The 25,572-nt window shown below is 38.9% G+C and overlaps 1 protein-coding gene across 2 annotated transcripts in view; it reads right to left on the bottom strand.

The window, feature by feature from the left end:
• Window positions 1-7,307, bottom strand: part of plekhm3 (pleckstrin homology domain containing, family M, member 3) — a 48,160-nt gene extending 40,853 nt beyond the window's left edge. The window contains exons 1-2 of one of the 2 annotated variants that reach the window (XM_036132800.1): window positions 7,236-7,307; window positions 860-1,660 (exon numbers count right to left, since the gene is read on the bottom strand). In XM_036132800.1, coding sequence (XP_035988693.1) covers window positions 860-1,490 — 631 coding nt within the window. In that variant the 5' untranslated portion in view covers window positions 1,491-1,660; window positions 7,236-7,307. Of the gene's footprint in view, window positions 1-859; window positions 1,661-1,879; window positions 2,368-7,235 lie in introns of those variants that run through there. The other variant, XM_036132801.1, reaches the window with a different exon arrangement.
• Between the last annotated feature and the right edge of the window lie 18,265 nt (window positions 7,308-25,572).

Genomic DNA, 25,572 nt, shown 5'->3' on the forward strand with positions numbered 1-25,572 from the left:
CTCTCGCTCGGTCTCTCACCATCGGAAGCACATGGTTCTTTCACTACTTTTATTTCAAAATTGGACGGACGGACGTTCATAGAGGTCAAGGGTTTAAGCGTTACCTCTTGCCTTGTACTTTTGTCATGGAATTTCTAATGTGCAAAAATGCCATTTGTTTTGGTTGAAACATTCACTCAAAGTGTCCCTAGTCTTCAGAGATCGTCCTTGGTTAAAGATGTCCCCTCCTTTGTCGCCAAGAGCAGCAAGTATCTGCCTTTTTCAGCCTCTTTCTTTTTAAATGGCCCAGAGAACTTCTACCAAACATGTAGCTGGAACTCACAGCATGCATGTAGCAGGTTGCTAACATTGGCAAAGGAACTCCCGTGACATCCATTTCTGCGTCTTTTCTGTTTTTATACTCCTGACACTACGCAATAGTCTTGTTTTGGGATGAGGTGAATAAAAAGGTCAGAAATATCTGCTTCCAAAACACTGTAGAACTACTGCTAAGTTTACGGTGACCAGTGAAAGCACAAACTACAAAACCAGCCTGGTTAAGAAAAATGCAGATAAAGTACCGAGCACACATGGGGCCACAGACCAGGGGCCAGGGGCAAAAGTGGCTTTACCTGAAAGATAATATTTGATAAAAAAGAAACAAAAAATCTAATTTTATCCAACCAAAGGAAATTAGAGCACAAAAATCTAGTATAGTATTTTTGAAATGTAATCATAAACAAAGAATTAGGAATACTGTAGATTATCAGAAATGTTATAGCTATAGACTACATGATCAGTAAAGTAGGAACCTTCAATCTGTTTTGTGATCTCTTTTACTTCATCAGTATAATTAAATGAAAGAGAGTTATGCACTCACCGTCCTGCTGCTGGTTGAGGATCATGTTCTTCAGCGTGTTGCAGTCCACGGTGGGCAGCCCGTTGTCCGTGTACGCAGACGGACGGTAGTTGACGTCAGACCTGGACCGATTGTGCCCTTTCCTAAACACCGACTTGGACGAGGAGTTTCCAGCGTTGTTGGCGCACTCCTGGATGTGCGCCACCAAGTCATTGGTGGAGCGCGCTCGGCTTCTCTTGCCGTGCCTCAAGCCCATCCCCAGGTCCAGCACGCTGAAGTTGTCGGCCCAGGCCAGGCCGAGGGGCCCCACCTCCGGCTGCTCTCCGGCCAGGAGATTCCACACGCCGCTGGAGCTCAGCTTCCCCAGAGCCGCGCTCGACACTTCCTGCAGCTGCTTAGGCTGCCTCACAGGCTGGCGGCTGCTTGTTTGAGCGAGGCTTGGGCCTTGACCCTGGATCCGATCCATGCAGTGGATGAAGTCCTCCGTTGCCTCCAGAGCTGGGCTTATATCTCCCACCACGTCAAGCTGCTCAAGACCCTCCATGGCTGTGACAGGACGGGCGTTCCCCTGAGCGACAAAGCTTATCACAGTACAGTTTTCCAGGACCGGCACAAGTTTTCTGCAATCATGACCACCGAGCAAAACTAGCATTTACGTGGACAAATCTGAATCTTCTGGACATTCGGAGAATGGAAGAAGAGAACCATTTTCAGGATGGCTCAATTTTTTCTGTCTATCCGGACACTGAAATCCCGAAGGAACAACTCCTTTCGTTGTCAGGTGTTTCTGAGATATACCGACTGAGGCTGTCTGGGTCTTTGCTGTACAAAAAAAAAAAGGAGAAGAGAAAAAGAGGAAGTCAGGACAAGATCAAAACCAAGAACAGCACTGAACGTAATAAAACTGTGATTCATTTTTTTTTTTACGTAACAAAAGCACTTCTTGCTTAAGCCGACTCTGCTCGTTTAAACCAGGAGTTTGCCGAGGCAAACATCAGATAAGAAATAAAGAAGACGCGACATCAAACACACAAACAGTACCTCGATAAGCTGAATAGAGTTGATCATTCTGCCATATATGCCCCAGTGAAACAATGCTCCACTTCCTCCTCAGCTGCTTATCAGCGGACTGAGCGGCGGGGAATCAGGCCTGGGTGGGGTTTCCATCCATCTGCCTGACGTTGCTCATCCTTTCTCATCCTCCTCCCTCCATATACTGTTTATATACGCCGTGTCATTTGTGCTCCTATTGATTTTTCTTCTGCTACATATATTAATTATTTAATGCACATTACGTCACTGGACAGCAATGTCTGGTGGTCCCAATAGGCACAAATCATCCAAGAGAATTAATCAGATTGACACAAAGGGGACTTTTTAAAGGGGTTTTGTGGATGCTGCAATATTTTTTATTTTCTTATTTACCAATTTGAAGCCCCAAGGATTTAGACCTGTTTCTTATTTTAGGACCCCCCACCACCACCACCACACAAACACAGACACACAAAAGACCTAAAATGACATGTCTACCATTGTACCCAAACACCAGAATATGAACTGCAACAAAAAAGAACCCTAATCCAGAGATTCAATATTCCTTAAACCCCTAGCACACAAACATTGTGTGCTAGGGGTTTAAGGAATTTCATGAAAAAATTTAACGTATGCCGCTGCAAACATGCTTTAATTCCTGCACAAAGACGACTAACTGACCAATCAGCTGTCTGCAGTGTTTCTATATTATTGTATTGTGCTGAGAGCGTAACAAAAATATTCATAATCAAAACTTAAAAAGCTGAATCCGATTACGTGGCAGCCCAATGCTTGACTTGAACCTTTGAACCATGTATTTCAAATCTAAATTTTTCATATGGATCAACAACACATTGCCCACTAGTCCACTACGCTACTTTGGGCCCTAATTAAGAGTGGCAACATCTAGCTTTATATTGCTGACACTCACTTTATTAGCAGTTGTTTTTGCTATTAGTTTCCCAGTTTAAAGACCAATTTTTCCATATAATTTTTTTTAATCGAAATAATGTAATTATCTCTTTATATCAGTGGTATCCTGTCTTTTTGACATGGAGGCTAAAATTATAAAGCCGAAAACCCTCGCAGGATATTTTATCAGATATATGTTTTTGTTTCTATCCTCTCCAGACTAAACTAAACATGGAAGGTTTAACACCAACGACCACGGTAGCGTCATTTCTGAAGGAAAGAGATCTGGAAGTCACTTTAGATTTAAAACATTATTGATCAGATTTATAGCGTTATTGAAAGAACGGCAGGGTTCCCCAGATTTCAGGCCCCATTTCTGTCACTTTAGATCATCAACTCTTTAAAGGTATTTGTAAGCAGTTTAAATGCAGTTGTGTGAGGAATAGAAGGTTATAAAACGCCACCAATATCAATTATCACTATTTGTTGACTTTAAAAACCTTTGTGGCTTAATCACATACCTTGGAGCAAATGCTTTGTGTTGTCCGGTTTGCATTAATGTTTTACCACGTACACCCACCATATTTAGAATGACACCATGTGCCTGCAGACTCAGCTCTGAGTTCATCAGCTGCTCACTGAACTTCCTCCTGAACTCGAGATGAATCACAAGCAAACACACCGACTGCCAAAACCACCCTACCAGCTCACTGCTGCAGAAAATATTATTTCTGCCCATAAAAATATTACAAGTACATCTCATACGAAATACACTGCTTTATTTACTTTTTTGCTCCAGTAACTACTTTTGCTATATTTACCGATCAACAGTTTGGACACAACTACTCAGGTGGGTTTTTGCTTTTTTTTCCCCGTGGGAAATTTCTAAGGAGCTGCTTCTTGATGACTAACGCGGGTGCCGTCAGAGTTCTCGCCGTCTTGAAACGGACCAGAAATGATTCACAGATGCCCACGAGTGGGATAACATTTGTCACCAATTGTTGGAGTGGTGTGGCGAAATGTAAAGGCAGCTTTTGACCAGCATGGCTACGACATGCTCTGGCTACAGCAAAAACAGGAACAAGTCTCCCCGTTTTGACTCATTTACAGGTTCTGAAAGAGTGGACTCTAAGCTTTCCACAGAGACAAAACATGTACAAAACAACAAAGAATTGAAGAAGATATGACCATTTCAATATTGGCACTATGTAAAGAAGATTAGTGCGAAAACAAAGGTTCTTTATCAGCCTTTAATCAGCCAGGGGGGTGTTAACAAAAGCGGATGATTTGAATTACTTTGCATACAGCAAAATGGGCATTTAAAGCAACGAGGGGTTTCCTCATAACTTCAACAAGCATGTTTTGCAATAAAACAAAAATCACTATTTTCTCAGAAATTGAAGGTTTTTCACGTTTTTCTCCGTTTGTGCTCTGCCTACTTGTTCCTACTTTAGCTGTGGCGGGTCACAGATCTCAAAGACAATGTGTGATATTTGGTTAATGAGAACAAGACAAACATTTAACAACATTTTGGAGAAACTTAAGGTTTCATAAAGCAACATGTGCAGTAAATAATCCAGTTTATCCAATCCATGACCTCTACTTCACACCTCTACTGAAATGCTGTAATTGGTTTTATGTCCTTGGTTTTTCTCCCTGTTCTTCTCAGGCAAACGTTAGTCTGGTCTCTGTGGGTGAACCATCTTGACCGACCAGACCTGGCCATGTTGGAAGTTGTTCTCATTGTCTTCCACTTTTAGACTATTTTCCAGACAGTGAGAGACCTCTTGGTCGCTCAAAGCATTTCCAAGTTCGTCCAGTCCATTTCTGGAGGCCCCAAAGAACCTGATTTGTTACGTGTGTGTAATTTTAGCCATTTTAAGGGAGACTGTATGTGGGTCTCACCTTAGACTGCATTATTTTATTACAATTTACCTAAAGCTTTAAAGGTGTTCACTTACTATCATATTTAGGTTTGTACAAAGTATTTAAGGTGAAGAAATGCAGCCTCCATTCTTCTAAACTGTGAAATAGGCCTTTACTTCAGTCCGCTAAAGAAGCACCATATAAGCTCCCAACTTTAATATTTAGTCTGTTCAGAATAAATCCACATGTTCTTACTATCCTAACAAACGGGTTGCATCTCCACTGTATTTTTTTTAAACAATTTTTGTGTCTTTTTGGGCTCGTTTCTGAACTTATTTGGGCTCAAAATAAGCATCTATATAATCACGAGTAAGAGACCCGCTTCTGTTGCAGCTGTAGGTTGGAGGGGGCTGCGTCTGATTCAGGGAACACTTTAACCGATGACTTGTGCTGACTTAAGCTATGCTTATCCTGCCTTCAACGCCCTAATAAATATTGCAAATACATTCAAGGTTATAATACTAATGGGACGAAAGGGAAGTTCCTTCCAGGCCTCCCACAGCAAATTATGCAGGGTATTTTTTACACCATGTCTTACTTTCTGTGAGATTTTCCGAGGGGACACTCTGAAGGGATCAACCTGCTAATTTATGTTGCTTCCACACTATTTCCCAACAAATCCCGGACTGGGGATGCAAACAAACAATTGACTTACAATTAAGTGCTAAATAATGGTTTATTGGATTAAAACGTGTCCACGCGGTTAACTGATGGTGCCTACTTAGACATCTTTTTCCCACTGTTGCAGTGTGGCCGCAGTCCAGAAGAGGGCGGCGCTGCCAGAACACGATAGTAATTAGAGAATTAATCATGGTGCAGACATGCCGGAACAGCAATGTGAAATGGCCCAGAGTCTGGTGTGGGATTATTGACACTATTTAATGAAGACAACGATGCAAAATGCACTTCATGCGGTTCTGTTTTTAATATAAACACTAAACAAGTTCCTTAAGTTACCACCTAAATAGCACCATTCAGCCAAGCTGCATGGCGGAGTAGCGTCAACTTCTCAGCTAAAAATGACAGATTTGCTAGGCGATGATGTGATGGCAGAAAAGCAGAGGGCAATGAGGGGAAAAAATGTGACATGATGCCAATAAGCACGGCTGATGGTGAAGGACTTCATCATGATTAAAAGTGTGTCACATATTTTATTCTATTTATCTTGTTTCTAATCAGTAACCCAATAGGTTACTGTTTTGTTTTGCTATATTTTATTAATGTCTAAGTTCAATAATATATGAGAGAAAGGAATCGCAATTTTTTTATTCAGTCAGTGTTTAATGCAGAAGGCACAATAAACTGTTAAAAATATATTCGTGTTGGTATATATTAGTATTAATAAAAGAAAAATAGTGCTTATGGAAAGACCCTCTTGATACATGAGCTTATCAATTAATTGTTAGTCGAACAATAAGATTAATCAACTTTCGATTAAAGTATATTAATTGATACTTTGCATCCCTCTTCTAGACTTAATAGAACTTAGGCTCCCAAATATCAGAAAGGAATAGGATTGCCATATTTTTTTAAAAATTTACATTGTGGTGAAGATATCCAAAGAAATAAAGATGCTTCTATCGTGCTCTGTGACTTTTAGCATCTTCACCTGTATCAAGCGAGGGCCTCTACAGCAGTCAGACTCCATTACTGATATGCAGAGCTTGAATTCAGGACACCAATATACTGCCTTTTCAAGAGTTCTCTGTAATATTAAATTAACTTTTATAAGTTTTGTGAAAGCCTAACCACAACCACACCATAGTATACATTACACGAACATTTACCAGTTTGTTTCCGTTTTACAAATAATGTTGGATCAGAAGAAAGCTGCATTTCATTTATGAATAAAAACTCATAAAATGAATCATGTATAAAAATTATCAAATACACACATCCGATACAAATCACCTTATGTTTACATTACACATGCAATTTACTTATTCTCAGCAAAATAAAATACAGATCGGGTCAATTTTCTTTTATGTTAAACCCGAACCCGAGCTAGAACGAAACTGTAAAAAATTGTATTTAAAAAAATTAAAACATTTTTATATTTACACAAGAGTTTCCCCCCTCAGCGTAATGCTAGTAGCTGTCAGAGCTCATCAATCAGCAGCTTTTATCAACTTGTCCTACACAGCGGTTTGCCTCCGAGTCCATTAACATTCAGCATCTTTGTACCGACCGAATTAAAGTCATGGTCAGCTTTTTATATGGTTTTAATAATTTACTATGTTCCAAAGACGGGTGTTTTTACAGCTACCACCCATTAACACAATAAGTCGTTTCATTAATCTCATATTTGACAGGCAAACCGGGTCCAATTGGGCCTGTTTATCCTTTGCTAATAGGCGCTAACAGCTAACGTTAGCCGCTCTCCATCACGGCTCGATGGTCTTTTAACGTCTCAGACAATGTTTCACTGACTCTGGACACAACCACAGAGGTTTAGTGGAGCGATGCTGTAGTGTCTGCAAGCGAAACAGCCGCCATGCTCCAGCCGGTGAAGATAAATCAGACTCACCTTACTCTGTTTACCATTATGTCATTCCAGTCCGTCGGCGTGAAAGTCCTCGGCGTGCAACTAAGGCTGGAGAAGAAGGTTCCACGTGACGTTCTCAACACGAGTGCGGACGTGAAAAAAGTCAGGTGCCCAGAAAAAATGCAATGACCAAAATCCTAAATTGTGAACACTTGTATGCACTGTATTTGAAGTAGTTTGTTTGTTTTTGTAATGACTGAAATTACTTATTTACAACTATATTTTTACCTTGGAAAATAATGTGACAGGTAATTAATCCCTATTACACATTTGTCCCATGAAGGGAGGGACGTCTTAATTCAATATATCTCACACTACAGTTTACACTAAAACATTCAGTTGACTGTGTAACAGGCCCTTTTTATAAAAAAAGTTGTAAATTATTTTCAGATAAATAAATGTTACAAAACATGCATTGCAATCTCTCTACTGCAGTCATGACTATAAATAATGAGTTCATTGTATTTTATTCTACTAATTTCATTTAAATATATACATATACCGCTTACTCACCAAATTTAAACTCGGGCAAAACTGAAACAAGAATAAATGTAATCAAAACAGATGTCCATCTCTCTATATACATGCTTATAAAACAGCAAACAAACAACATTCAGCACAATCTTTTTTCAAATAATATCATTCTATATTTTTATAATGATTCATTATTTGATTCTGTGTAGATTTTCTTAAATTAATTGACATATAAACTGATTTTCAAATCAATATTGCGACTCATAGTCTCATAGTCCTGTCAGCATGAGCTCTGCAGCTCCTGCATAGTTCACTTGAGCCTCTTGGCTGCTTGCTTTTTCTTGTCCAGCCTGCCAGTTTAGGGGGACTGTCTGCCTTTGGACATTCTTTCCATTTTTGGATGATGTATTGAAAGTGCTCAAGAAGATGTTTGAAGCTTTAGGAAGCATATTTTATAACCTAACCCTGCTTGAATTATCTCTCTCTGAACCTGTGGTACTTTTTCTTTACAATGGTGGTTGTTCACTAATCTTCCCAATCAAACCTCTGAGGCCTTCAGTGAACAGCTATATCTACAATGAGATAACATACGCACAGATTGACACCATTTGCTGTACTGTAGTTAAGGGTTCACCACCATTTATAGATTTTATTTGTGAAAACGCTTGGAACTTGTACCCTTTGTCCTTTCCGTCAAAATAGCCAAAACTTTGTGTTGGTGTATCCTATAAAACTGTAATGAATGCACTGACAGATTTGGTTGAGATGTGACAAAAAGGAGAAAATGTTCTAGAGCTGTAAGATGATGTGTATGAAATTAAGGCAAATATTGTAATTTTCCTTTCTCGAAACAGGATAAGTTGATAAGACCTTTTACATAATTGCACTTTTTATAAGCAAAGGTTAAATAATTTATCTGCTCAAATACACATAAATGTATATTTAAATGCATTTATCATCCACACATGTCAAAAAGTTTCCATAAGCTCATAAAGCAAAATTAAATACTGTATATCAAAATGGACTGATATGGAGCAAAAGTAAAAAAAATAAATTAAAGAAAATGGAAAAAAATAACAAGAAAATGACAAATGTTTTCCTGTGCTTATGGTAGATTAGGGAACAGACAATCCTACTTGATTTATTGTAAAACAGACCCAGGTGCCTACAAAAAAAAAAAAACAAGTGTTTGAGAGAGAAAACACTTCTGATAAAATTACTAAATAAATAAACCAACTAATAAATTGTAAGTACAAAATGTCAGTTAAAATAAAATTTATAAAAAAAAAATAATATTCTTTACACCGATTTTGATTGTAAATGATTTTAGTTCTTGTCTCTGACGGCATTTTTCTTGTTGAAATAGGATAAGTGGAAACATATCGCACCTTGGCACTTTTGTCTGTCTCTATTCTTCATTTTGTGAGCAAAGATCAAAGATGTTTTCTGAAATCTGATAAACCTTTTAGATTTTTCAAGAACTGTACTCTGGTGTATTTTGCATCAAACCAATTCTGAAACACACAGTGCATTTCCATTATTATTATTACCATGAAATGGGATGAAAATCTCTAAAAAGCATGATCAATACCAAGGATAGCAGCAGGATGTAGTACATGTATTTTGTCTCACAAAGAAAGGTCACAAAATACGTCTGCACTGACAAGTCTGACTGAAATGAAAAAAAAAAAGAAGCACAGAAGAAAGGAGGACACAGCAGAGGTGGAGAATGGGTTTCTGCTAATGGGCTCCTTGAAGCTGACCTGCCACCCAAAGTATCTGTCTAACGTGGTAAAACACATCATTCTCCTCCAAACAGGAGGCTGAAACAATGTTAGGCACCTGTGGAGTACTTCTCATTGTTGAAAATGTTTTAAGCATCAGTGAGTTGGACATGTTCAGACATTTCTTGCATCCCAACAAACACTGCTCTGGTGTCTGCTGTGCTGGTCAACATAGTAATTTTATTGCATTATGAGTCTATTCTTATGTCTTACTGGTGTGGCGAGATTTGTGAGGATCTAGAATGAATGCAGCCCATCAGGTAACCGTAGATTATACAAAAGAAATCCTATAGAGCCTGGTAAAAAAAATCAAGAGACAATTGGGATTTTTTTTGTGTTTGTTGAATTTCATACTGGGACACATCACTCCACTTAATAAAAAGAACAATCTGAACACCATGGATATTTGTTAGATTGGTCAGTTCTCATTTTATGCAAATAATTGCTGAAATAAAGTTATATATTCATTTGGAATTTGGGAGGAATGTTGTCAATTGCTCCTAGAAACACATTAAACAAGCACATATTCAAATAAAATAAAAAAAATCAGATAAAGTAAAAAAAAAAAAAAAAAATTAACCTGTCTCTTTATTTTGTACCTATGCTCTAGACAGAACAATTCAGTTAATCAGATTTTCTGTGAGCATAAAGACAGGAAAACAAACAAACACAAGCAACATGTTACCATAAGGCAGTGGTTCCCAAAGTGGGGAGCACACTCTCTGGTGGGAGAGGAGGGGGGGGGGCGCTACTCAGCCCAGATGAAAGCGGGAGCATGGTACGAACCTGTGAAAAAACTGATGCTTAGACACTGCTAACATAATTGAGAGGTTTTGATGGGGCTCCCATACAAATGAAAAACAGAAGATGAAGCATCGTCCAACAGGTTTCCAAACCCACTGCCCTATAAATTAAAAAGAAGACGAAGCAGATCTTGCCCTTAGCTTCACCTGCACAACCATGTATAACAAGGAGGGACCGCAGTGTTGTCTGTCTGAAAGTATCTGCTTGGGAAAGTTTGAAGCTTATGCTAAGACGTCACATGGAGACAAAGCATCCAGAGCACAAAGACAAGTCAGTTGACTTTTTCAGATAAAAGCTCAGAAACTGTTGTGCTCTAAAGTGTCTCTTTACCAAAGCTGCAACTGTGCAGGTGTTTGTGAAATTCAGTTCCCCTGAAATAAACTTCCCCAGGGGTGAGCGTATATGCCTCTATGTTGCCCTCTGGTGGACTGAGGACATGTCCAGCGTGTACCCTGCCTCTCACCCAATGACCCCCACGCACAACCCCACCCCCAAGGGGTGAAAGAATGAATAATAGTTGGCCGTTTTAACATGACTTTTATACGCATAGCATCATCTGCATTCAGTGAGCACAAAAACAGCTTTGTACAGTGAACTGCTGAAAACTTTAACACTGTTCTAAGTTTATGGCTTGCAGTTTCTGTTCAGCTTTTGTCATGTCGTCTGTCATAATTTCACATCGTCTGAACGAAAGTCCAGACATCCGTGGAGCACTGCTCCGTCTGAGCTTCAGAAATCCTTTTAGGGTAAGTGCCTGCGCCTGGAAATCAAGACTGATGCAACAAATAAGCATCAGCTTTAGGAATCAGGCCGTCTCTGATCCATCATTTGCTATCTAAGAGCAATCTCACATCCCCCGTCCCTTGACCAGTGCACTCGGGTCTCTCTCTCTTTCTCTCTGTCCTCAGTCTTGCCTGTTTCCCTCTTTATTTTTTATCAAACCATCTCCTGCTGCTGAGGAGTAAATTATGATTAGATTTAAGGATATGCAGTGCTTTCATCTGTCTAGCGTGTTGTTCAATGCCGCTCCCCTCTAACCCTCCTCAAGCCAGCTCCCTGACCCCCCAAACACACACAACACAATAGATGTCTACATCAACTCACTCACGGGCAATTGAACAGCAGAGTGGCCGCTTGGTCCCCATGGAAACATGTACGCGCGTGTGTGTGTGTGTGTTTAGTAGATGTTTGTCCTTTGCCGATACAAAGCAGAACAAGTGTAGAGACACCTAGACTGATGGTTTATATGCAAGTAATCTGTTTACCTATGATGCAACCAATCTGCAGCTACAGTATCATTTTTATCTAACATGAGAGGCTTAATAAGCTACGTTACTGAGTGCTGCTCTGTTCACCGGCTTAATAACGCTTGAAGAAAAACTGAAAGTGTGGGGCTTACATTATGACTAAGTAATGAAATGTTCTCATCATATTTTTTAACAAATGAAACCCCAAAAAAGTAGCTGTTTTTTTAATCAATCCTGTTATAAAATTATACATAACTAATTACCCCCAGAAGTCTTAGAGTTAGTAAATAGAGTCCTCTGTCTGTTGTTTAATCTCAATATATATGCAGTTTATGCATCGTGAACACCAAGGAACACAGCAGACAGGACAGGGAGAAGGTTGTTTAGCAATTTACAGCAATTTTAGGTTATATAACAATATTCTAAGCTTTGAACATGTCACAGAGCGGGGTTCAATCCATCATCTGAAAATGGAAAGAGCATGACAAAAAAAAGCCTAGGACATACAGTAACTACTTAAACTGACAGCCCTAGCCAGGATAGCATTATTCAGAAAACCTGCCACAAGTTTTATCATTTTGGACGTTTTTTTTTTCTCTAACTATTTTGCTCAGAGTTGATCAGAAGATGGATGCAGCTAAATACAAGACAATCTGGGTGGAAAACGTGTTAGATGCTTCAATGGACCTGAGACTATAATGCAGGTTTGCCATGCAGCAGGACAAAGACCCTTCAGATACAGATAGAGCTAGGAATGGTTTCAATCAAAGCCTATTTATGTTAGAACGGCCCAGTCAAAGTCCAGCCCTAAGTCTAGTTGAGAAAAAATAATGAGACTCAAACCATGATTTTTGCAGAAGCTCTTTAAAACCTCACTTTTCTTCCCCTTCATGTTTATGCACAATGTCAGTCTATCGCACAGCTGATTAATCTTGGCAATCCAAAGAACTATTTAGCCTTAGCTAAATTTGTTTAGTCGCTAATGTCCCAAGAATCTTTGAAAAACAGAGCATTTTTTATTATAAATTCCCATCTGTTTGATCTCAAAACTGATCCTACACATATAAACCAAATCAAATTGAAAATGGGAATCTAGTACTCATTGAACAATACACGTTTGTGTTTGACAAAACTTTATAGGCAAAAGTTTCTGCATAGAGCAACAATATGATTAGATTCAAGGATATGCAGCAATAATATAAAGTCACTATTAAACAGAAGAGCTGGACAACGTTGGGCACCACACGAGTAAATTACCTGTGCATGTTTTTTGAGTTTTCAAAAATCCCGACTTAACTTTTGATTTGAACGAAAATCTACTAAACCTTAAGATTATTTTTTTCTCTGCATCTCACCTGCTCTCCTAAAGGTGGTGGATTGCAAACAAATTATCTTACAAAATGTATTTTTGTCTTTTTCGGTTTTGATAAAAATAACACTTTGAAAGCATCCCCAAAATGAAGCTCCAAATAATCAGATTAGAGATTAATGCAATTCCCTAAAAAACATAAAAAATAGAAAATATATAGTCAGAACTGGCCCAAAAAGCAGCGAGCCCTGGTGACAATTGATTTCGGTGTCCAATGAAGTTAAAGCACAGCACCTCTGGCCTGTTCCCTCAGAAGGGTGTTCACACTGAGTTGGTTCTGCTGAAGGTTTCTTCCTGTTAAGGGGGAGTTTTCATCTCCACTGTCACTGCATGCATGCTTGGTATGGTATTGCTTATTTTTTTCATTAAATATGTCAATTAAACTCGCTGCCTATTTGTTTCCACTTTGGTCCAGCTACAACCTCTTAAATCATCACCTACTGACATTTATTTGCAATTACAGCAAGCCTGAAAAACAGTCTCAGTTTACAAACAGCTAAACAACTTGGAATATTAGTTTAAATATTTATATGTTAATAAATTATATTATTGAATGATTACTGATTTGTTTATTTAACTGAGGATTTTCTTTTGCATACCACCTTCTGCCGTGTGAGAAATCATTTTGCACTCTTGAGTGCCCTCTGCTGGCAAACGGACTTGAAGCAGGATATTATCTCGTGTACTCCATTAAAAATATTATTCTGATGTTAATTTCACAATTTTCCTCATGTTTTAAACATTTGGTTCTAAGGTTAAAATAAAATTCTTTACCTGCTTGTATTAGTAACATTTTTGCCTGTAAGGATGTTCCTTTCATTCTCGCTTTAATTAATGCACAACATCTTATCCATACCAGTAGCACCTCATTTCATGCTTGCAACTTCATCTGGCTTTTCTATGAGATAAAAGAAAATCCTGATGAATAAGTAACCACTGTATGTTGCAAAAAATACAATCAAAAGTACTTGCAGTAATGTGAAAAGGTATTCGTCCCTTTACAAATTTCTGACAGACAGATGGTGATAGAAGAAAAACAACCTGAGTAAATACAAAATTAAGTTTTCACATAATGTTTTAGCTTTTAAGGTGGGAAAAGTATTCTAAACACATCTAACCTTATGTGAAATAGTAATAGCCCCATAAACCTTTGAGTCAAGGTGCCTCCGTTGCACTTGCAAAAACTGCCAATGAGTATTTTATGTTGCTATTGCGGAATATTGGCTCAGTCTTTGCAAAATTTTACAATGCAGAGTTTTCAACCAAGAACAACCTGTTTCAAGCCATTCAGAGGTGGATTTGCTGGTGTGCTTTCAGTCATTGTTTGGGCGATGTTCATTACCTTGACATTCACATTAAAGGTACATAACCCTGTTATACGCTTATAAAAAAAAGACTAAAAACCATTTGGTCATGATAAAATAAGGTTATACACACCAAGTGTCCATCCTGATAGTGTTTTGATTGTCCTTTTTGAGCCTAAACAGAACTCCAGCACTGGGTGCAATGAGCATATTTAAAAAGACATGGCGCCAATCTACTCGAAGTACCACAGAACTATCAGAAAGACAGATGGCGACTAATAAATCAGTACTAAATGATGCCGGACCGAGCCTGCAATGCCGTGGTCGAAGACCAACAGTTATTAATCAAACAAACCAATCTACAGCAACTCTAAGAGCCTCATGTCAGAACATCACGGAAAAAGAAAATGCCCATTTGTAAACGGAAACAGGGAAATAGCATCAAGGTAAGAATCAATCAATCAATTGATCGATCTATTTACAATGTTGTTTGTACTTCAGACTGTAGAGGCTAAGAAGAGCAATGCTATTACTAATATCGCAGCATAAATAAGGATGTTTACTCACGTCAACCCAACTCTGCCGTTACATCTGCGCCTCGGCAGCTTTAGCTTCCGCTTCAGTGAACAGCAACGTTCATACTGTATTCCCAGCGACATTCCAGTCTTTTCCCTCTTGGAATCATATATTTTTGCCTTTATTTTACACTGGATCTTGAACCTTTATTCATTGTTTCCAGACTTCGCTTGGAGGTGCTAATAGCCGTTAGCTTCGTCCTTGTTTATCCCCTGCGCAAATGCGCAGTGTCGTCCCTCCATTGTTATTATAAATATATACAAAGGGATTTATTTACCAACAAACTAAGCAAAAATAAAGTGTAAAACACCAAAATAATAACTAATACACCAGCAAGACGTGATAATCTTTCAGAAAAACTGTGTATGCAACCAGAGTGAATTATTGACGTGTAGATAAAAAAAAGCCAGGTAACATGGCTATGTACCTTTAGGGATTCTCTGTAACAGAGCATAATTAATGGTTGCATCAATTATGGTCCAGGACATGAAGAAGCAAAGAAACTCCAGTCTATCACGATGCCATCATCATGTTTGTGATTCTGAAATACGGTGTTTTACACCAAATATAACAGGATGCAAACTTTTCAACAAGTTACACTTTTTTTGGCAGTCCATACATTTCCCAAAATATGTTGTGGAGCATCAAGATATATTTTCTAAATGTGAGACAAGCCATTGTGTTCATCCTGTTAAGCAATGCTTTTCGCTTTGAAATGCTCATGTGGGCGCCATTTTTATCCACTCTCTTACTTAGTTTTGAAACATGAATACTGACCCACTGATTCAAGTTTTCTCCAACAATAAAGGATGTCACTGTGGCTCCATTAAATTTCAAAGTTTTATAAATATCTTTGTAATACCTCTTTCTAGACTGATAAAGATCAATTACATTTTTTTCTCATCTGTAAATGTTGCTCTTCAGACGATTTAGCCTACAACATGGTGCCAGAGCATAAAGTAGGTTCTGTGTTAATTATACAGGTCCGACAGTAATCTGACCTTGGTGTCACAATCTCCAGGTGCTTGTGTTCTGATTGTCTTTTGTGTTATTTTGACTAGTTCCTTAAGTTCCTAGATTTTGCTTTCTTTAGTTATTTTCTTGTACAATTTTTTTCCTGAGGTGTTTGTTGTATTTCAGTTCTTCTAATTCTTTTTTAGTTCCCAGGGGTGATGGTAGCACAAGAGTTAGGGAGTTGGTCCTGTAACCAACGTGTTTCTGGTTTGATCCCCCGATTTGCCAGTCTCAGTTGTTGTGTCCTTGGGCAAGACACTTCACCCACATTGCCTGCTGGCAGTGGTCAGAGGTTCTGGTGGAGCCGACGTATGGCAGCCTCACCTCTGTCAGTCTGCCCCAGGGCAGCTGTGGCTACTAACATAGCTCACCACTGTCAGGTTGTGAATGTGTGCGTGAATGGGTGAATGACTGTAGTGTGAAACGCTTTGGGGCTATTTACCATTTCTTTTGGAGATTTTGTTCTTAGCTCATTCTATGTATATTTAGTTATAATTTCTTTTCAGTCTATTGCTTTCCACTCCCCACTTATTTGTTTCATTGATCTCAGCTGCTTCTCAAATGTCTCCTGATTGTATACACTTGTCCTTCTCCACGGCTTCTCCTGCTTATAAGCTCCTGGTTGTCATTTGCCTTTTTGCTGGTTTCTCCGATAAATTGTCCTGTTGTTTCCTGTCAGTTTTTCAGTACCTAGTGCTCTGTTTACTCTTTTGGATTTTTGCCTCCTGCCCTGCTGTGAGTTTATTCTGTATTTGTTTCATTAAAAGAATACCACACTTTCTTCATGTGGCTTACGAGTTATTTTCTGCACTTTGGTCCAGGAAACGCTTCACAAATTATGACAGTGGATGTGGCTATTTAAATTTAATGTTCCAATTACAACAATGTGATTCATTAAAGTTAGTTCCTGTTTCAAACCAAAAATGTTTTGTTCACTGTACTGTGCATACAGACAAAACAGAGCTGCACAGCAACGGCAAACACAAGTGAAGAAATTCCAACCCAATGGGTAGCGCAACAAGATAAACACGTGTTTTAAATATGCAAGATGAGGTTGTTGCAGCAAAAGCTAAATGGTGCAGTTTTTTCCTCTATCAGCTCAAGTCAGTAATGAGGAAGAATTTTTTTTTCTGGGCTTAGTTTAATGGAGGCTTGCAATTGTTGATAGTGTGAAAACCGGAATACTATCACACCGCTTGAATAGAAAATACAAAATAACTAATTAATAAAGCTCATATAACATGCACACAATAAAATAATAACATACATGAGTTTGTATTCTGAAATATGCTAAGTATGAAAACACAGGAAGTAAACAATTCTTACTTTGCAGGAAGACTCATGATTTTTAATCAAACTTTTTAAGTTCATAAAGGCTCATTATCAGAATTAGATCTTAGATACAGATGATTAAAAAGTAACACAAGGAACTACATACAAGGAGACGGTTTGAACAAAGCAAAATTAGAAAAAGGAAAAGAGAAATATGCTAGAATAAAAGACTCAAATTCAGAAACGCATTTGGTTAAAGAGCAAAATTATAAGAAATCACTAAACTATAATTTTACCCCAGCTCTTCAAAAGTCGAAAGGTTTTCTTTAATAGGAACTCTATATTGTTGTTGTTACAACAATACATGACAAAGTAAAGAACTGGTAAATTGTCTTTCACAGAGATGCGAAAATAAAAACTAATTTTCAGCTATTACTAATTACTTTGCTACACTTTTCTAAGAGTGAACTTTTTAAACCTATCTTGCAGTCCGGCTTGCAACATAGACCCTAATCCACATTAAGCGGCAAGTGGTCAAAAGAAATGGAAATGTCATGTTTGGGAATTTTGTTAAAACATTTTCTTTAACATTTGATTTTCCACCACTGAATAAATGTACCAGGTGAGAGTTGTGCTTTTTTTGTGTCTGATTAACACCCAGTGATTCTGACCGTAGAATTAAAACCAGCTTGCAGTTTACGGCTTTTTCCACTGCTGAATGCACCTTTTTCCTAGACACACTGATGCCTAATCACGTACAATCCCCCTAAAAATATTAGTACGAAAAACAAAAACACAGATGGAGTAAATGGGAAAAACACTCAATATAAAATAAAATCAAACAGGAAATGTATGGCTCATAAAAAAATAAAAAATCTGAAAATGCTTAAAAGATGTGAAACGCAACAACTTGGAATAAGCAATTCAACACAAACCATAAATGAGACTTCACATGAATAAACACAAAAGAATCTGCAAATACTGTTTGCAACGCAAACACATACAGAAATAGATTTTGGAATTACCATGACTTTCAGAGGATTTCCTTAAAAGGACTACATGACGGTACAAGACTCAGTACTGTTGCATTGCAGTAAGAAAGTTCTGGTTTTGAAGCCTTAGTCAGGCGTTTCTGCATCTTCCTATGTGCATGTACAATCCCAAAACATGGAGATATGGCTGAAAACTGCCTACAGGGTGTGTGTTCTTGTACTTATAGCTGAGTGAGAACACTGCTCATTTTACTTGTAAAGTGAGGACTTTGATGTAAAGTGAGGACCTTTTTTGGTACTCACTTTTTTCTGGGATTAGGGTTAGGTTTAGCACTATCGTGTTGATCATGTTTAGGGGTTAGGTACATACTGGTAAAGGTTCCATCATTTCTCTCTGTGAAATGATGGAATGTAAAAATCGTTGTGTGTATGTTTTGATCTGTTTACAGTAAATACAGTAAACACATTGAATAAATCACTTGAAAACACGTGTTTAATTACTGAATTTAGATCCCTGTGTGTTTACAGAACTATGACAAAAAGTATGACCTCATACTGACCGACTATCTTGTGCACAGAGAAAGCATGTGTTTTCCATTTTTACTCTCAGTGCTCAGTTGTTTCTTCATGTGTTTATTAATTAATATTATGGGTCTTATGTACTGTTGTGTACAAAAATACCATTTTGAGTGTTTGCTTTTGCAAGTACCTTATGATGTTTTGTCACTTCCTGTGGAGTGGATGCTCGTCACTTCCTGTTTGCGATAAGGCGTATTGTGTCAATTCCTTTTTTCACGGTGTGAACTACGGTCTGTTGCTCCAGACTCTCTCACTTTTATATTTAATCTCTTTGCTGTAACATCTGTTTCTAACACATAAGCACTTTTAAAACATTCTCTGTAGCTGCACATCACTCTTGGGAACTCCTCGTGTTTCACACGGTTTGCTTTATTGGCGTGGTAAAAGGGCGCTAGCCTAGCTTTAGCTCCACAATGGCTTCCCCCCTTACTCTCTCCTCCACTTCTCCGTCTCTGTCTAAGTCTCCCCTTATCTCCTACTCTCCGTGTCAGAGAGAGTTATTCCTCTGCCTCATTTAGTGATAATGGTACTTGTAATAAATGTAGCATTTTTGTAGCTTTGGAGGCGAGGGTGTCTGAATTGGAGACCTAGCTCTGTACTATGGAAAAAAACAGCTGATAGCCGCTCCTTTGCTAGCGCGGAGCCACATAGAGTAACTTTATGTAGTGGTCCTCCAGAAGCACCCGAGCAGCCGGGTAACCAGGTCGGCTGGGTGACGGTTCGTAGGAAGCATAGCTCTAGATTCCAGCCCCCAGGTCTGTAATATTCTGGTTTATTAGCTTAAGTTATTTTACTCTCCTGCTTTAGGTTCTCTGGCTGCTTTGAGTTTTGTCTTGTCTAGATTCTTGTTTACTGTTTAGTTTATCCTGTTATGTCCACTTGTCCTGTCAGCTTTTTAGCTTAGGTTCTGTCTTAGTTTGGTTTGTGTCATAGTGTGGGTTTTGAGGTTTCTTTTGCAGTTATTGTTTTAGGTTTGGTTTCTGATATGTTCTTGTTTTGAGCCTCAGCACTGATGTCTGGTCTAATTACTTACTCTACACACCTGCCTAACTCCACCCCTGCTGCAATCACCTCACCGGTTTCACCTGCTTCCACCTCCATATAAACTGTTGAGACCAAACATCAGTGCCAGGTCGTCTTGTTGATTTCAGGGTGAGTCTTCTCCAACAATCTTTCTGTTTTAACTTGTGGAGTATTTTCCCCCTATTTCTCCAGAGATTTTGAGCCACCCTGTTCCTGCCTGCCTGTCTGTCCCTGCCTTACCTGCCTGGTAGCTCTGTTTGTTTTTTGTACTGCCCTTTTGGTTTATTTGTTCCAGTCCTTTGAAACAGTTATTAAAAAGATTGTTCTGAACCTCTGCTGGTCTAGTTGAATTTTGGGTCCCCTGCCTCTGATTCATTACAAGGTCACCACCAACCCGTCTACGTTTCTAACAAATTTTTGCCACTCAGGGACACACCCGCTGAGAAGCCGACCCTACCTGAGGAGTTTTAGTCAGGCTTCAGAGCTCATCATAGCACTGAAACAGCTCTGGTGAAGGTCACTAATGATATTCTTGTGGCCTTAGATAATGGACTTGTGTCTATACTTGTCCTGTTAGATCTCAGTGATGCATTTGACACAGTTGATCACAATATTCTCCTACGAAGACTTGAATATACTGTAGGGATTAAGGGAAAAGCATTAGGCTGGTTTAAATCTTATCTGTCGGACAGATTCCAGTTTGTTCATGTTAATAATAAATCTTCCTCAAACTCTAGGGTCACCTGTGGAGTACCACAAGGTTCACCCCTTGGAACAATTCTCTTTACTATATATATGCTTCGGCAAAATTATCAGCAGCAGCATGGGATTAATTTCCACTGTTATACTGATGACACTCAGCTATATTTATCCATAAATTCTGGTGAATCCAATCAGTTACTTCGTCTGCAGTCATGTCTTGATAACATCAAAAGCTGGATGACTTTAAATTTCCTGCACTTAAATTCTGTCAAGACAGAAGTTGTAATCTTTGGACCAGAGTCCTCAAAAAATAAACATCTTAATCAATCACTTAATCTGGATGGCATTAACTTGCCCTCTGGTAATAAAGTAAAAAATCTTGGTGTTATTTTCGACCAAGACATGTCATTTAAATCGCATATTAAACAGGTTTCCAGAGTTTCCTTTTTTCACCTCAGTAATATCGCCAAAATTAGAAACATTCTGTCCAGGGGTAATGCTGAAAAACTAGTCCATGCATTTGTTATCAGGAAGTCCACAAAATGCAGTTCAAAGTCTTCAGCTGATCCAAAAATGCTGCAGCAAGAGTTCTGATGAAAATCAATAAGAGGGATCATATTTCTTCAATTTTAGCTTCCCTTCATTGGCTTCCTGTTAAATCAAAAATAGAATTTAATATTCTTCTTCTAACGCATAAAGCCCTTAATAATCAAGCTCCATCATATATCAGAGCTCTGATTACCCCGTATGTTCCTAACAGAGCACTTCACTCTCAGACTGCAGGTCTGCTGGTGGTTCCTAGAGTCTCTAAAAGTAGAATGGGAGGCAGATCCTTTAGCTATCAGGCTCCTCTCCTGTGGAACCAACTCCCAGTTTTGGTCCGTGAGGCAGACACCCTGTCTATTTTTAAGACTAATCTTAAAACTTTCCTTTTTGATAAAGCTTATAGTGAGAGTGGCTCATGTTACCCTGAGCTACCTCTATAGTTATGATGCTATAAGCTTAGGCTACTGGAGGACATCAGAGTCTATTTTTCTCACTCTACTGATTAGGCGCCCGCCTATGCATTGAAAATGCATGGCGGAGGCCTTATGTTATGCACCTAATAAGGGTTTCTTTAATATAGCTTTTTATTCTTCCGTCACCGTGAATACAGCCCGAACCGTAGGCTGTACCCCCACAAACTATATATCAAAACGTGCGTCTCGGCGGTGCGAAGTGTGCTATTTGTACTTGACGCCATTTAAAGTTACCGTGGTGACAAAATTAACCAAAAACCACTTCTCAAAACCACTTCCTACACACAGTTGACCTCACAAAAATGCAGAGCTCAGCATGGCACTTTTTTTCGGTACAGTGGTTTAGGTGTTGGGCTGGTGCACCAAAGGTCGCAGGTTCGCAACCCGCCGGGGGGGTACCCAATATTTTTTTTTTTTTTTTTACAAGTAACAAATAAATAATTTGAACAACTGATATAAATGAATGAATGATGGAAAAATTGCAACAGCAAGAACTACTGCTCATTAGCAGGCGCAATATGGACTTTTCATCTCTGCACCGTCTCACATAAAAAAAACAACAGTTTTCCTGAAGTTTTTTTTAATCTATTTTTCACCGGACTTTTTCTTCCAAAACTGCACCGCGTTGCTGCGCAATAGCACACATGAATTTCTGGACCTTCGGAGCTATAACAGTGATACATTTATCGCCGATATTCCCGTCATCCTATAGTTCTTCAGAACACTGGAACCTGCCGACTTCTCCCAGCCGGGCGGAAGTGCAACTCAGCCGGCATAAACAAAGCCTGTGAACCGCGGAGGGTGGTGCGTGCTAGGCTAAAGCTAACACCACACTGGCTATCTTTTCTTTCAAAACTGCACCGCGTTGCTGCGCTATAGCACACATGAGTTTCTGGACCTTCGGAGCTATAACAGTGATACATTTAACAGGTGTTACGGTAGCTGGTTGCGCTGCTGATAATATAAAGATGAGGAACACAGCGCACCACTAGAGGGGCGCTAATAATCCTTTTGGATGTGGTCAGCACCCATTAAAACACGAAGAAGAAGAAGGGCGCACCGCTTTTAAAACAGAAGAAGAAGAAGTGGTCATGAACGGTGATGCGGAGCTGTTATGGTAAGTGTGTTAAGCCGGCATACACTGTACAAGTTTTTCAGTCGTGGTACTTATATCGTCTCAAACTGTGCGACGGAACCGCGGGTTTAAAAAGTTCACCGCTCACGATCTGTGTACGGCGCAACTACTGACATCATATACGTAGACGCGTCATAGGGCGCAGGTTCGCACGTCAACGTCACCGCCATATTGTATGTGGCAGAAAAAAGTTGAGTTCTGTTATTGTGAACGTGGATCAGAGAAGATGCCTCATTACTGTGCTGCAATAAATACACACACACACACACACACACACATATATATATATATATATATATATATATATATATATATATTTGTGTGTGTATATGTTATGAGGATCGACTTGTTAAATCTAAACATTGTTTTCATTATTTCATAAAACTGTGTCACTTGTGAACCTTTAGGAACATACTTTTTGGGTGAGTATTAAAGAGGTAAAATTAATAAAATGAGAGAAAAAAGTCCTAGGTCAATAAAGTAAAAATAAACAAACAAACACAAAAGTGATAATGTTATGATAAAAACATCATATCATGAGAATTAAGGGGGAACATTTCCAGAATACACACAGTTTGCAGAATTATTTTACTCCTGGAGTAATAGGGCCAGGTTAGATTATTTTAAATATTTTTATTTTTTAGGAGAATAAATTCAAGAGAATGAAGCTAAAGGGATACGAAAATAAACTTGTAATATTACAAAAAAAAAATACTATGAATACAAAGTATATTCAGAGATTCAAGTCCCTCTGATACTGTTTAAGTGACTGAGTAACTGCAGATTTGCCACATTTAAGATGGTGGACGCTCTGACGCATCGCAGCATAGGCAGAACCCGCCCAACGACGCGTCTACTCTTATATTATGTCTATGGGCGCAACGCTCGGACGCGACCGGTGCTCATACTGTAGAAGAAGAAGAAGAAGAAGAAGACGGAAGTGTCGATGGCTACTGTAAACATTACCGGAGAGAAACGTGCTGCTTTGGCAATATGTGCAATTTTGTGTGCAGAAAGCCCTAAAAAGAAAAGGCGACGACGTATTTGGAGAAAGACATGGCTGAGGAAACATGACTATACGGTCTGCCAGTTTTACAGAAAGAACTTGAGGTAAGCTGGCGACAGTTGTTGTGCCAAACCAGGTATCCCCGCCAGGATTTGTATCCCCTGCGTCGGGAGCGCGCATTCAGCTTGCTGAACGCAGTAAACTCCGCCTCATTTCCAGACAATTCGGCGTGAAAATCAAGATGTTTTATTTCTCTTAGCGAAATATAGGAATAGTGCCGTTAGATTATTGTTCAGTTAATGGGTTACAATTGAAAACGTAACACTTGTTAGTACGATCGTAAGGGATTGCTATGTCGGTTAAAACTAGTCTGATCACTCAGTATAACACGTTCTGATAAAGTAAATGGCTCTATGGTCATCTCCAGATGTGTCACGAAAGTATTATGTCATTAGATTGTTGCATGTCTGTCTGCTGAAACTAAAAACCCACCTTCCTGAGTCCATCACAGCTGTCTACTTGTTCGTTTTTTGTGTGTGGATAGACCCGCATGAATGGATTATATAAAGCTGATTCCAAGTGTGATCAAATGAACACAGAATAAAGTTACTGCCAAAATGATCAGATCTAATTATATTTTAATTCAGCCAAGAACCATATTAAGAAAACAAGATGTGTCGCTTTAAAAAAAAAGAACAGTATGAGGAGTTTCAAAATATATTACAATATATAATATTGTAATTGGGATTTTGAGGTTCTATTGGCTATTTTTTTTTAAAGTAGGCTGACAGGAAAGGGGTTATGAGAGGGAGGAAGACACGCGGTAAAGGACCTCAGGCTAAGTTGAGGACTAAGGCCTCTTATATATATATATATATACCCGTGCACCATCAGAGCAGGCCCAATCTTTGGATTTGTAAGTAATGCTGTCCTCATCTTGCACAAAGTCAGCCAAGAAATGTATGCTGGAAACAGACTATCATGCTGAGCATATATGTATCCCCTTCCAAAACGGATTAGCAGTATCCCACATTCTAGATTTTTGGCATATAAACACCTCTTATAACAACAAGCACCTGCTGAAAATTTGAAGCTGTTAGCTCTTTTAATGAAGAAGTTACAAGGGGATACAAAAAATATCGGGGTCAGCCTGCCAGAATATGTATCCCCTTCCAAAATGGACTAACAGTAGCTCACATTCTTGAGTCTTGCCACATAAACACCTCTTATAATCACAAACAACTGTAGAAAAGTTGAAGCTGTTAGCTCTTTAAATTAAGAAGTTACAAGGGGATACAAAAAATATGGGGTCCAGCCTGCCACAATGTGTAACACCTTCCAAAATGGACTAACAGTAGCCCACATTCTTGAGTTTTGGTACAAAAGGTGGGTTTTTAGTTTCAGCAGACAGACATGCAACAATCTAATGACATAAAGCTAATACTTTCGTGACACATCTGGAGATGACCACAGAGCCGTTTACTTTATCAGAACGTGTTATACTGAGTGATCAGTTTAGTTTTAACCGACATAGCAATCCCTTACGATCGTACTAACAAGTGTTACGTTTTCAATTTTAACCCATTAACTGAACGATAATGTAACGGCACTATTCCTATATTTCGCTAAGAGAAATAAAACATCTTGATTTTCATGCCGAATTGTCTGGAAATGAGGCGGAGTTTACTGCGTTCAGCAAGCTGAATGCGCGCTCCCGACGCAGGGGACACATCCTGGCGGGGATACCTAGTTTGGCACGACACCGTGCCCATTTAACACCCCAGCCTTTTGCTGTTTGTTTATCAACAACGAGATATGTCGATTTTAAAAACAGAACAATGTATTAGGAATTTAAAAAAAATCTATTTCATTTTATTAGAATGTGATGTTTAAAAATATTTAGACTTCGCAAAGCTGGAGGTTAAAAGTTTTATTGATTTTAAACACTCTCCTGATGCAGGGGATACAAATTCTGGCGGGGATAAGTCGTTTGGCTGTGCTATCCTAGCGCAGCAGGTC

The sequence above is a fragment of the Fundulus heteroclitus genome, unplaced genomic scaffold, assembly GCF_011125445.2.
Source record: "Fundulus heteroclitus isolate FHET01 unplaced genomic scaffold, MU-UCD_Fhet_4.1 scaffold_542, whole genome shotgun sequence".
Taxonomy (NCBI): Eukaryota; Metazoa; Chordata; class Actinopteri; order Cyprinodontiformes; family Fundulidae; genus Fundulus; species Fundulus heteroclitus.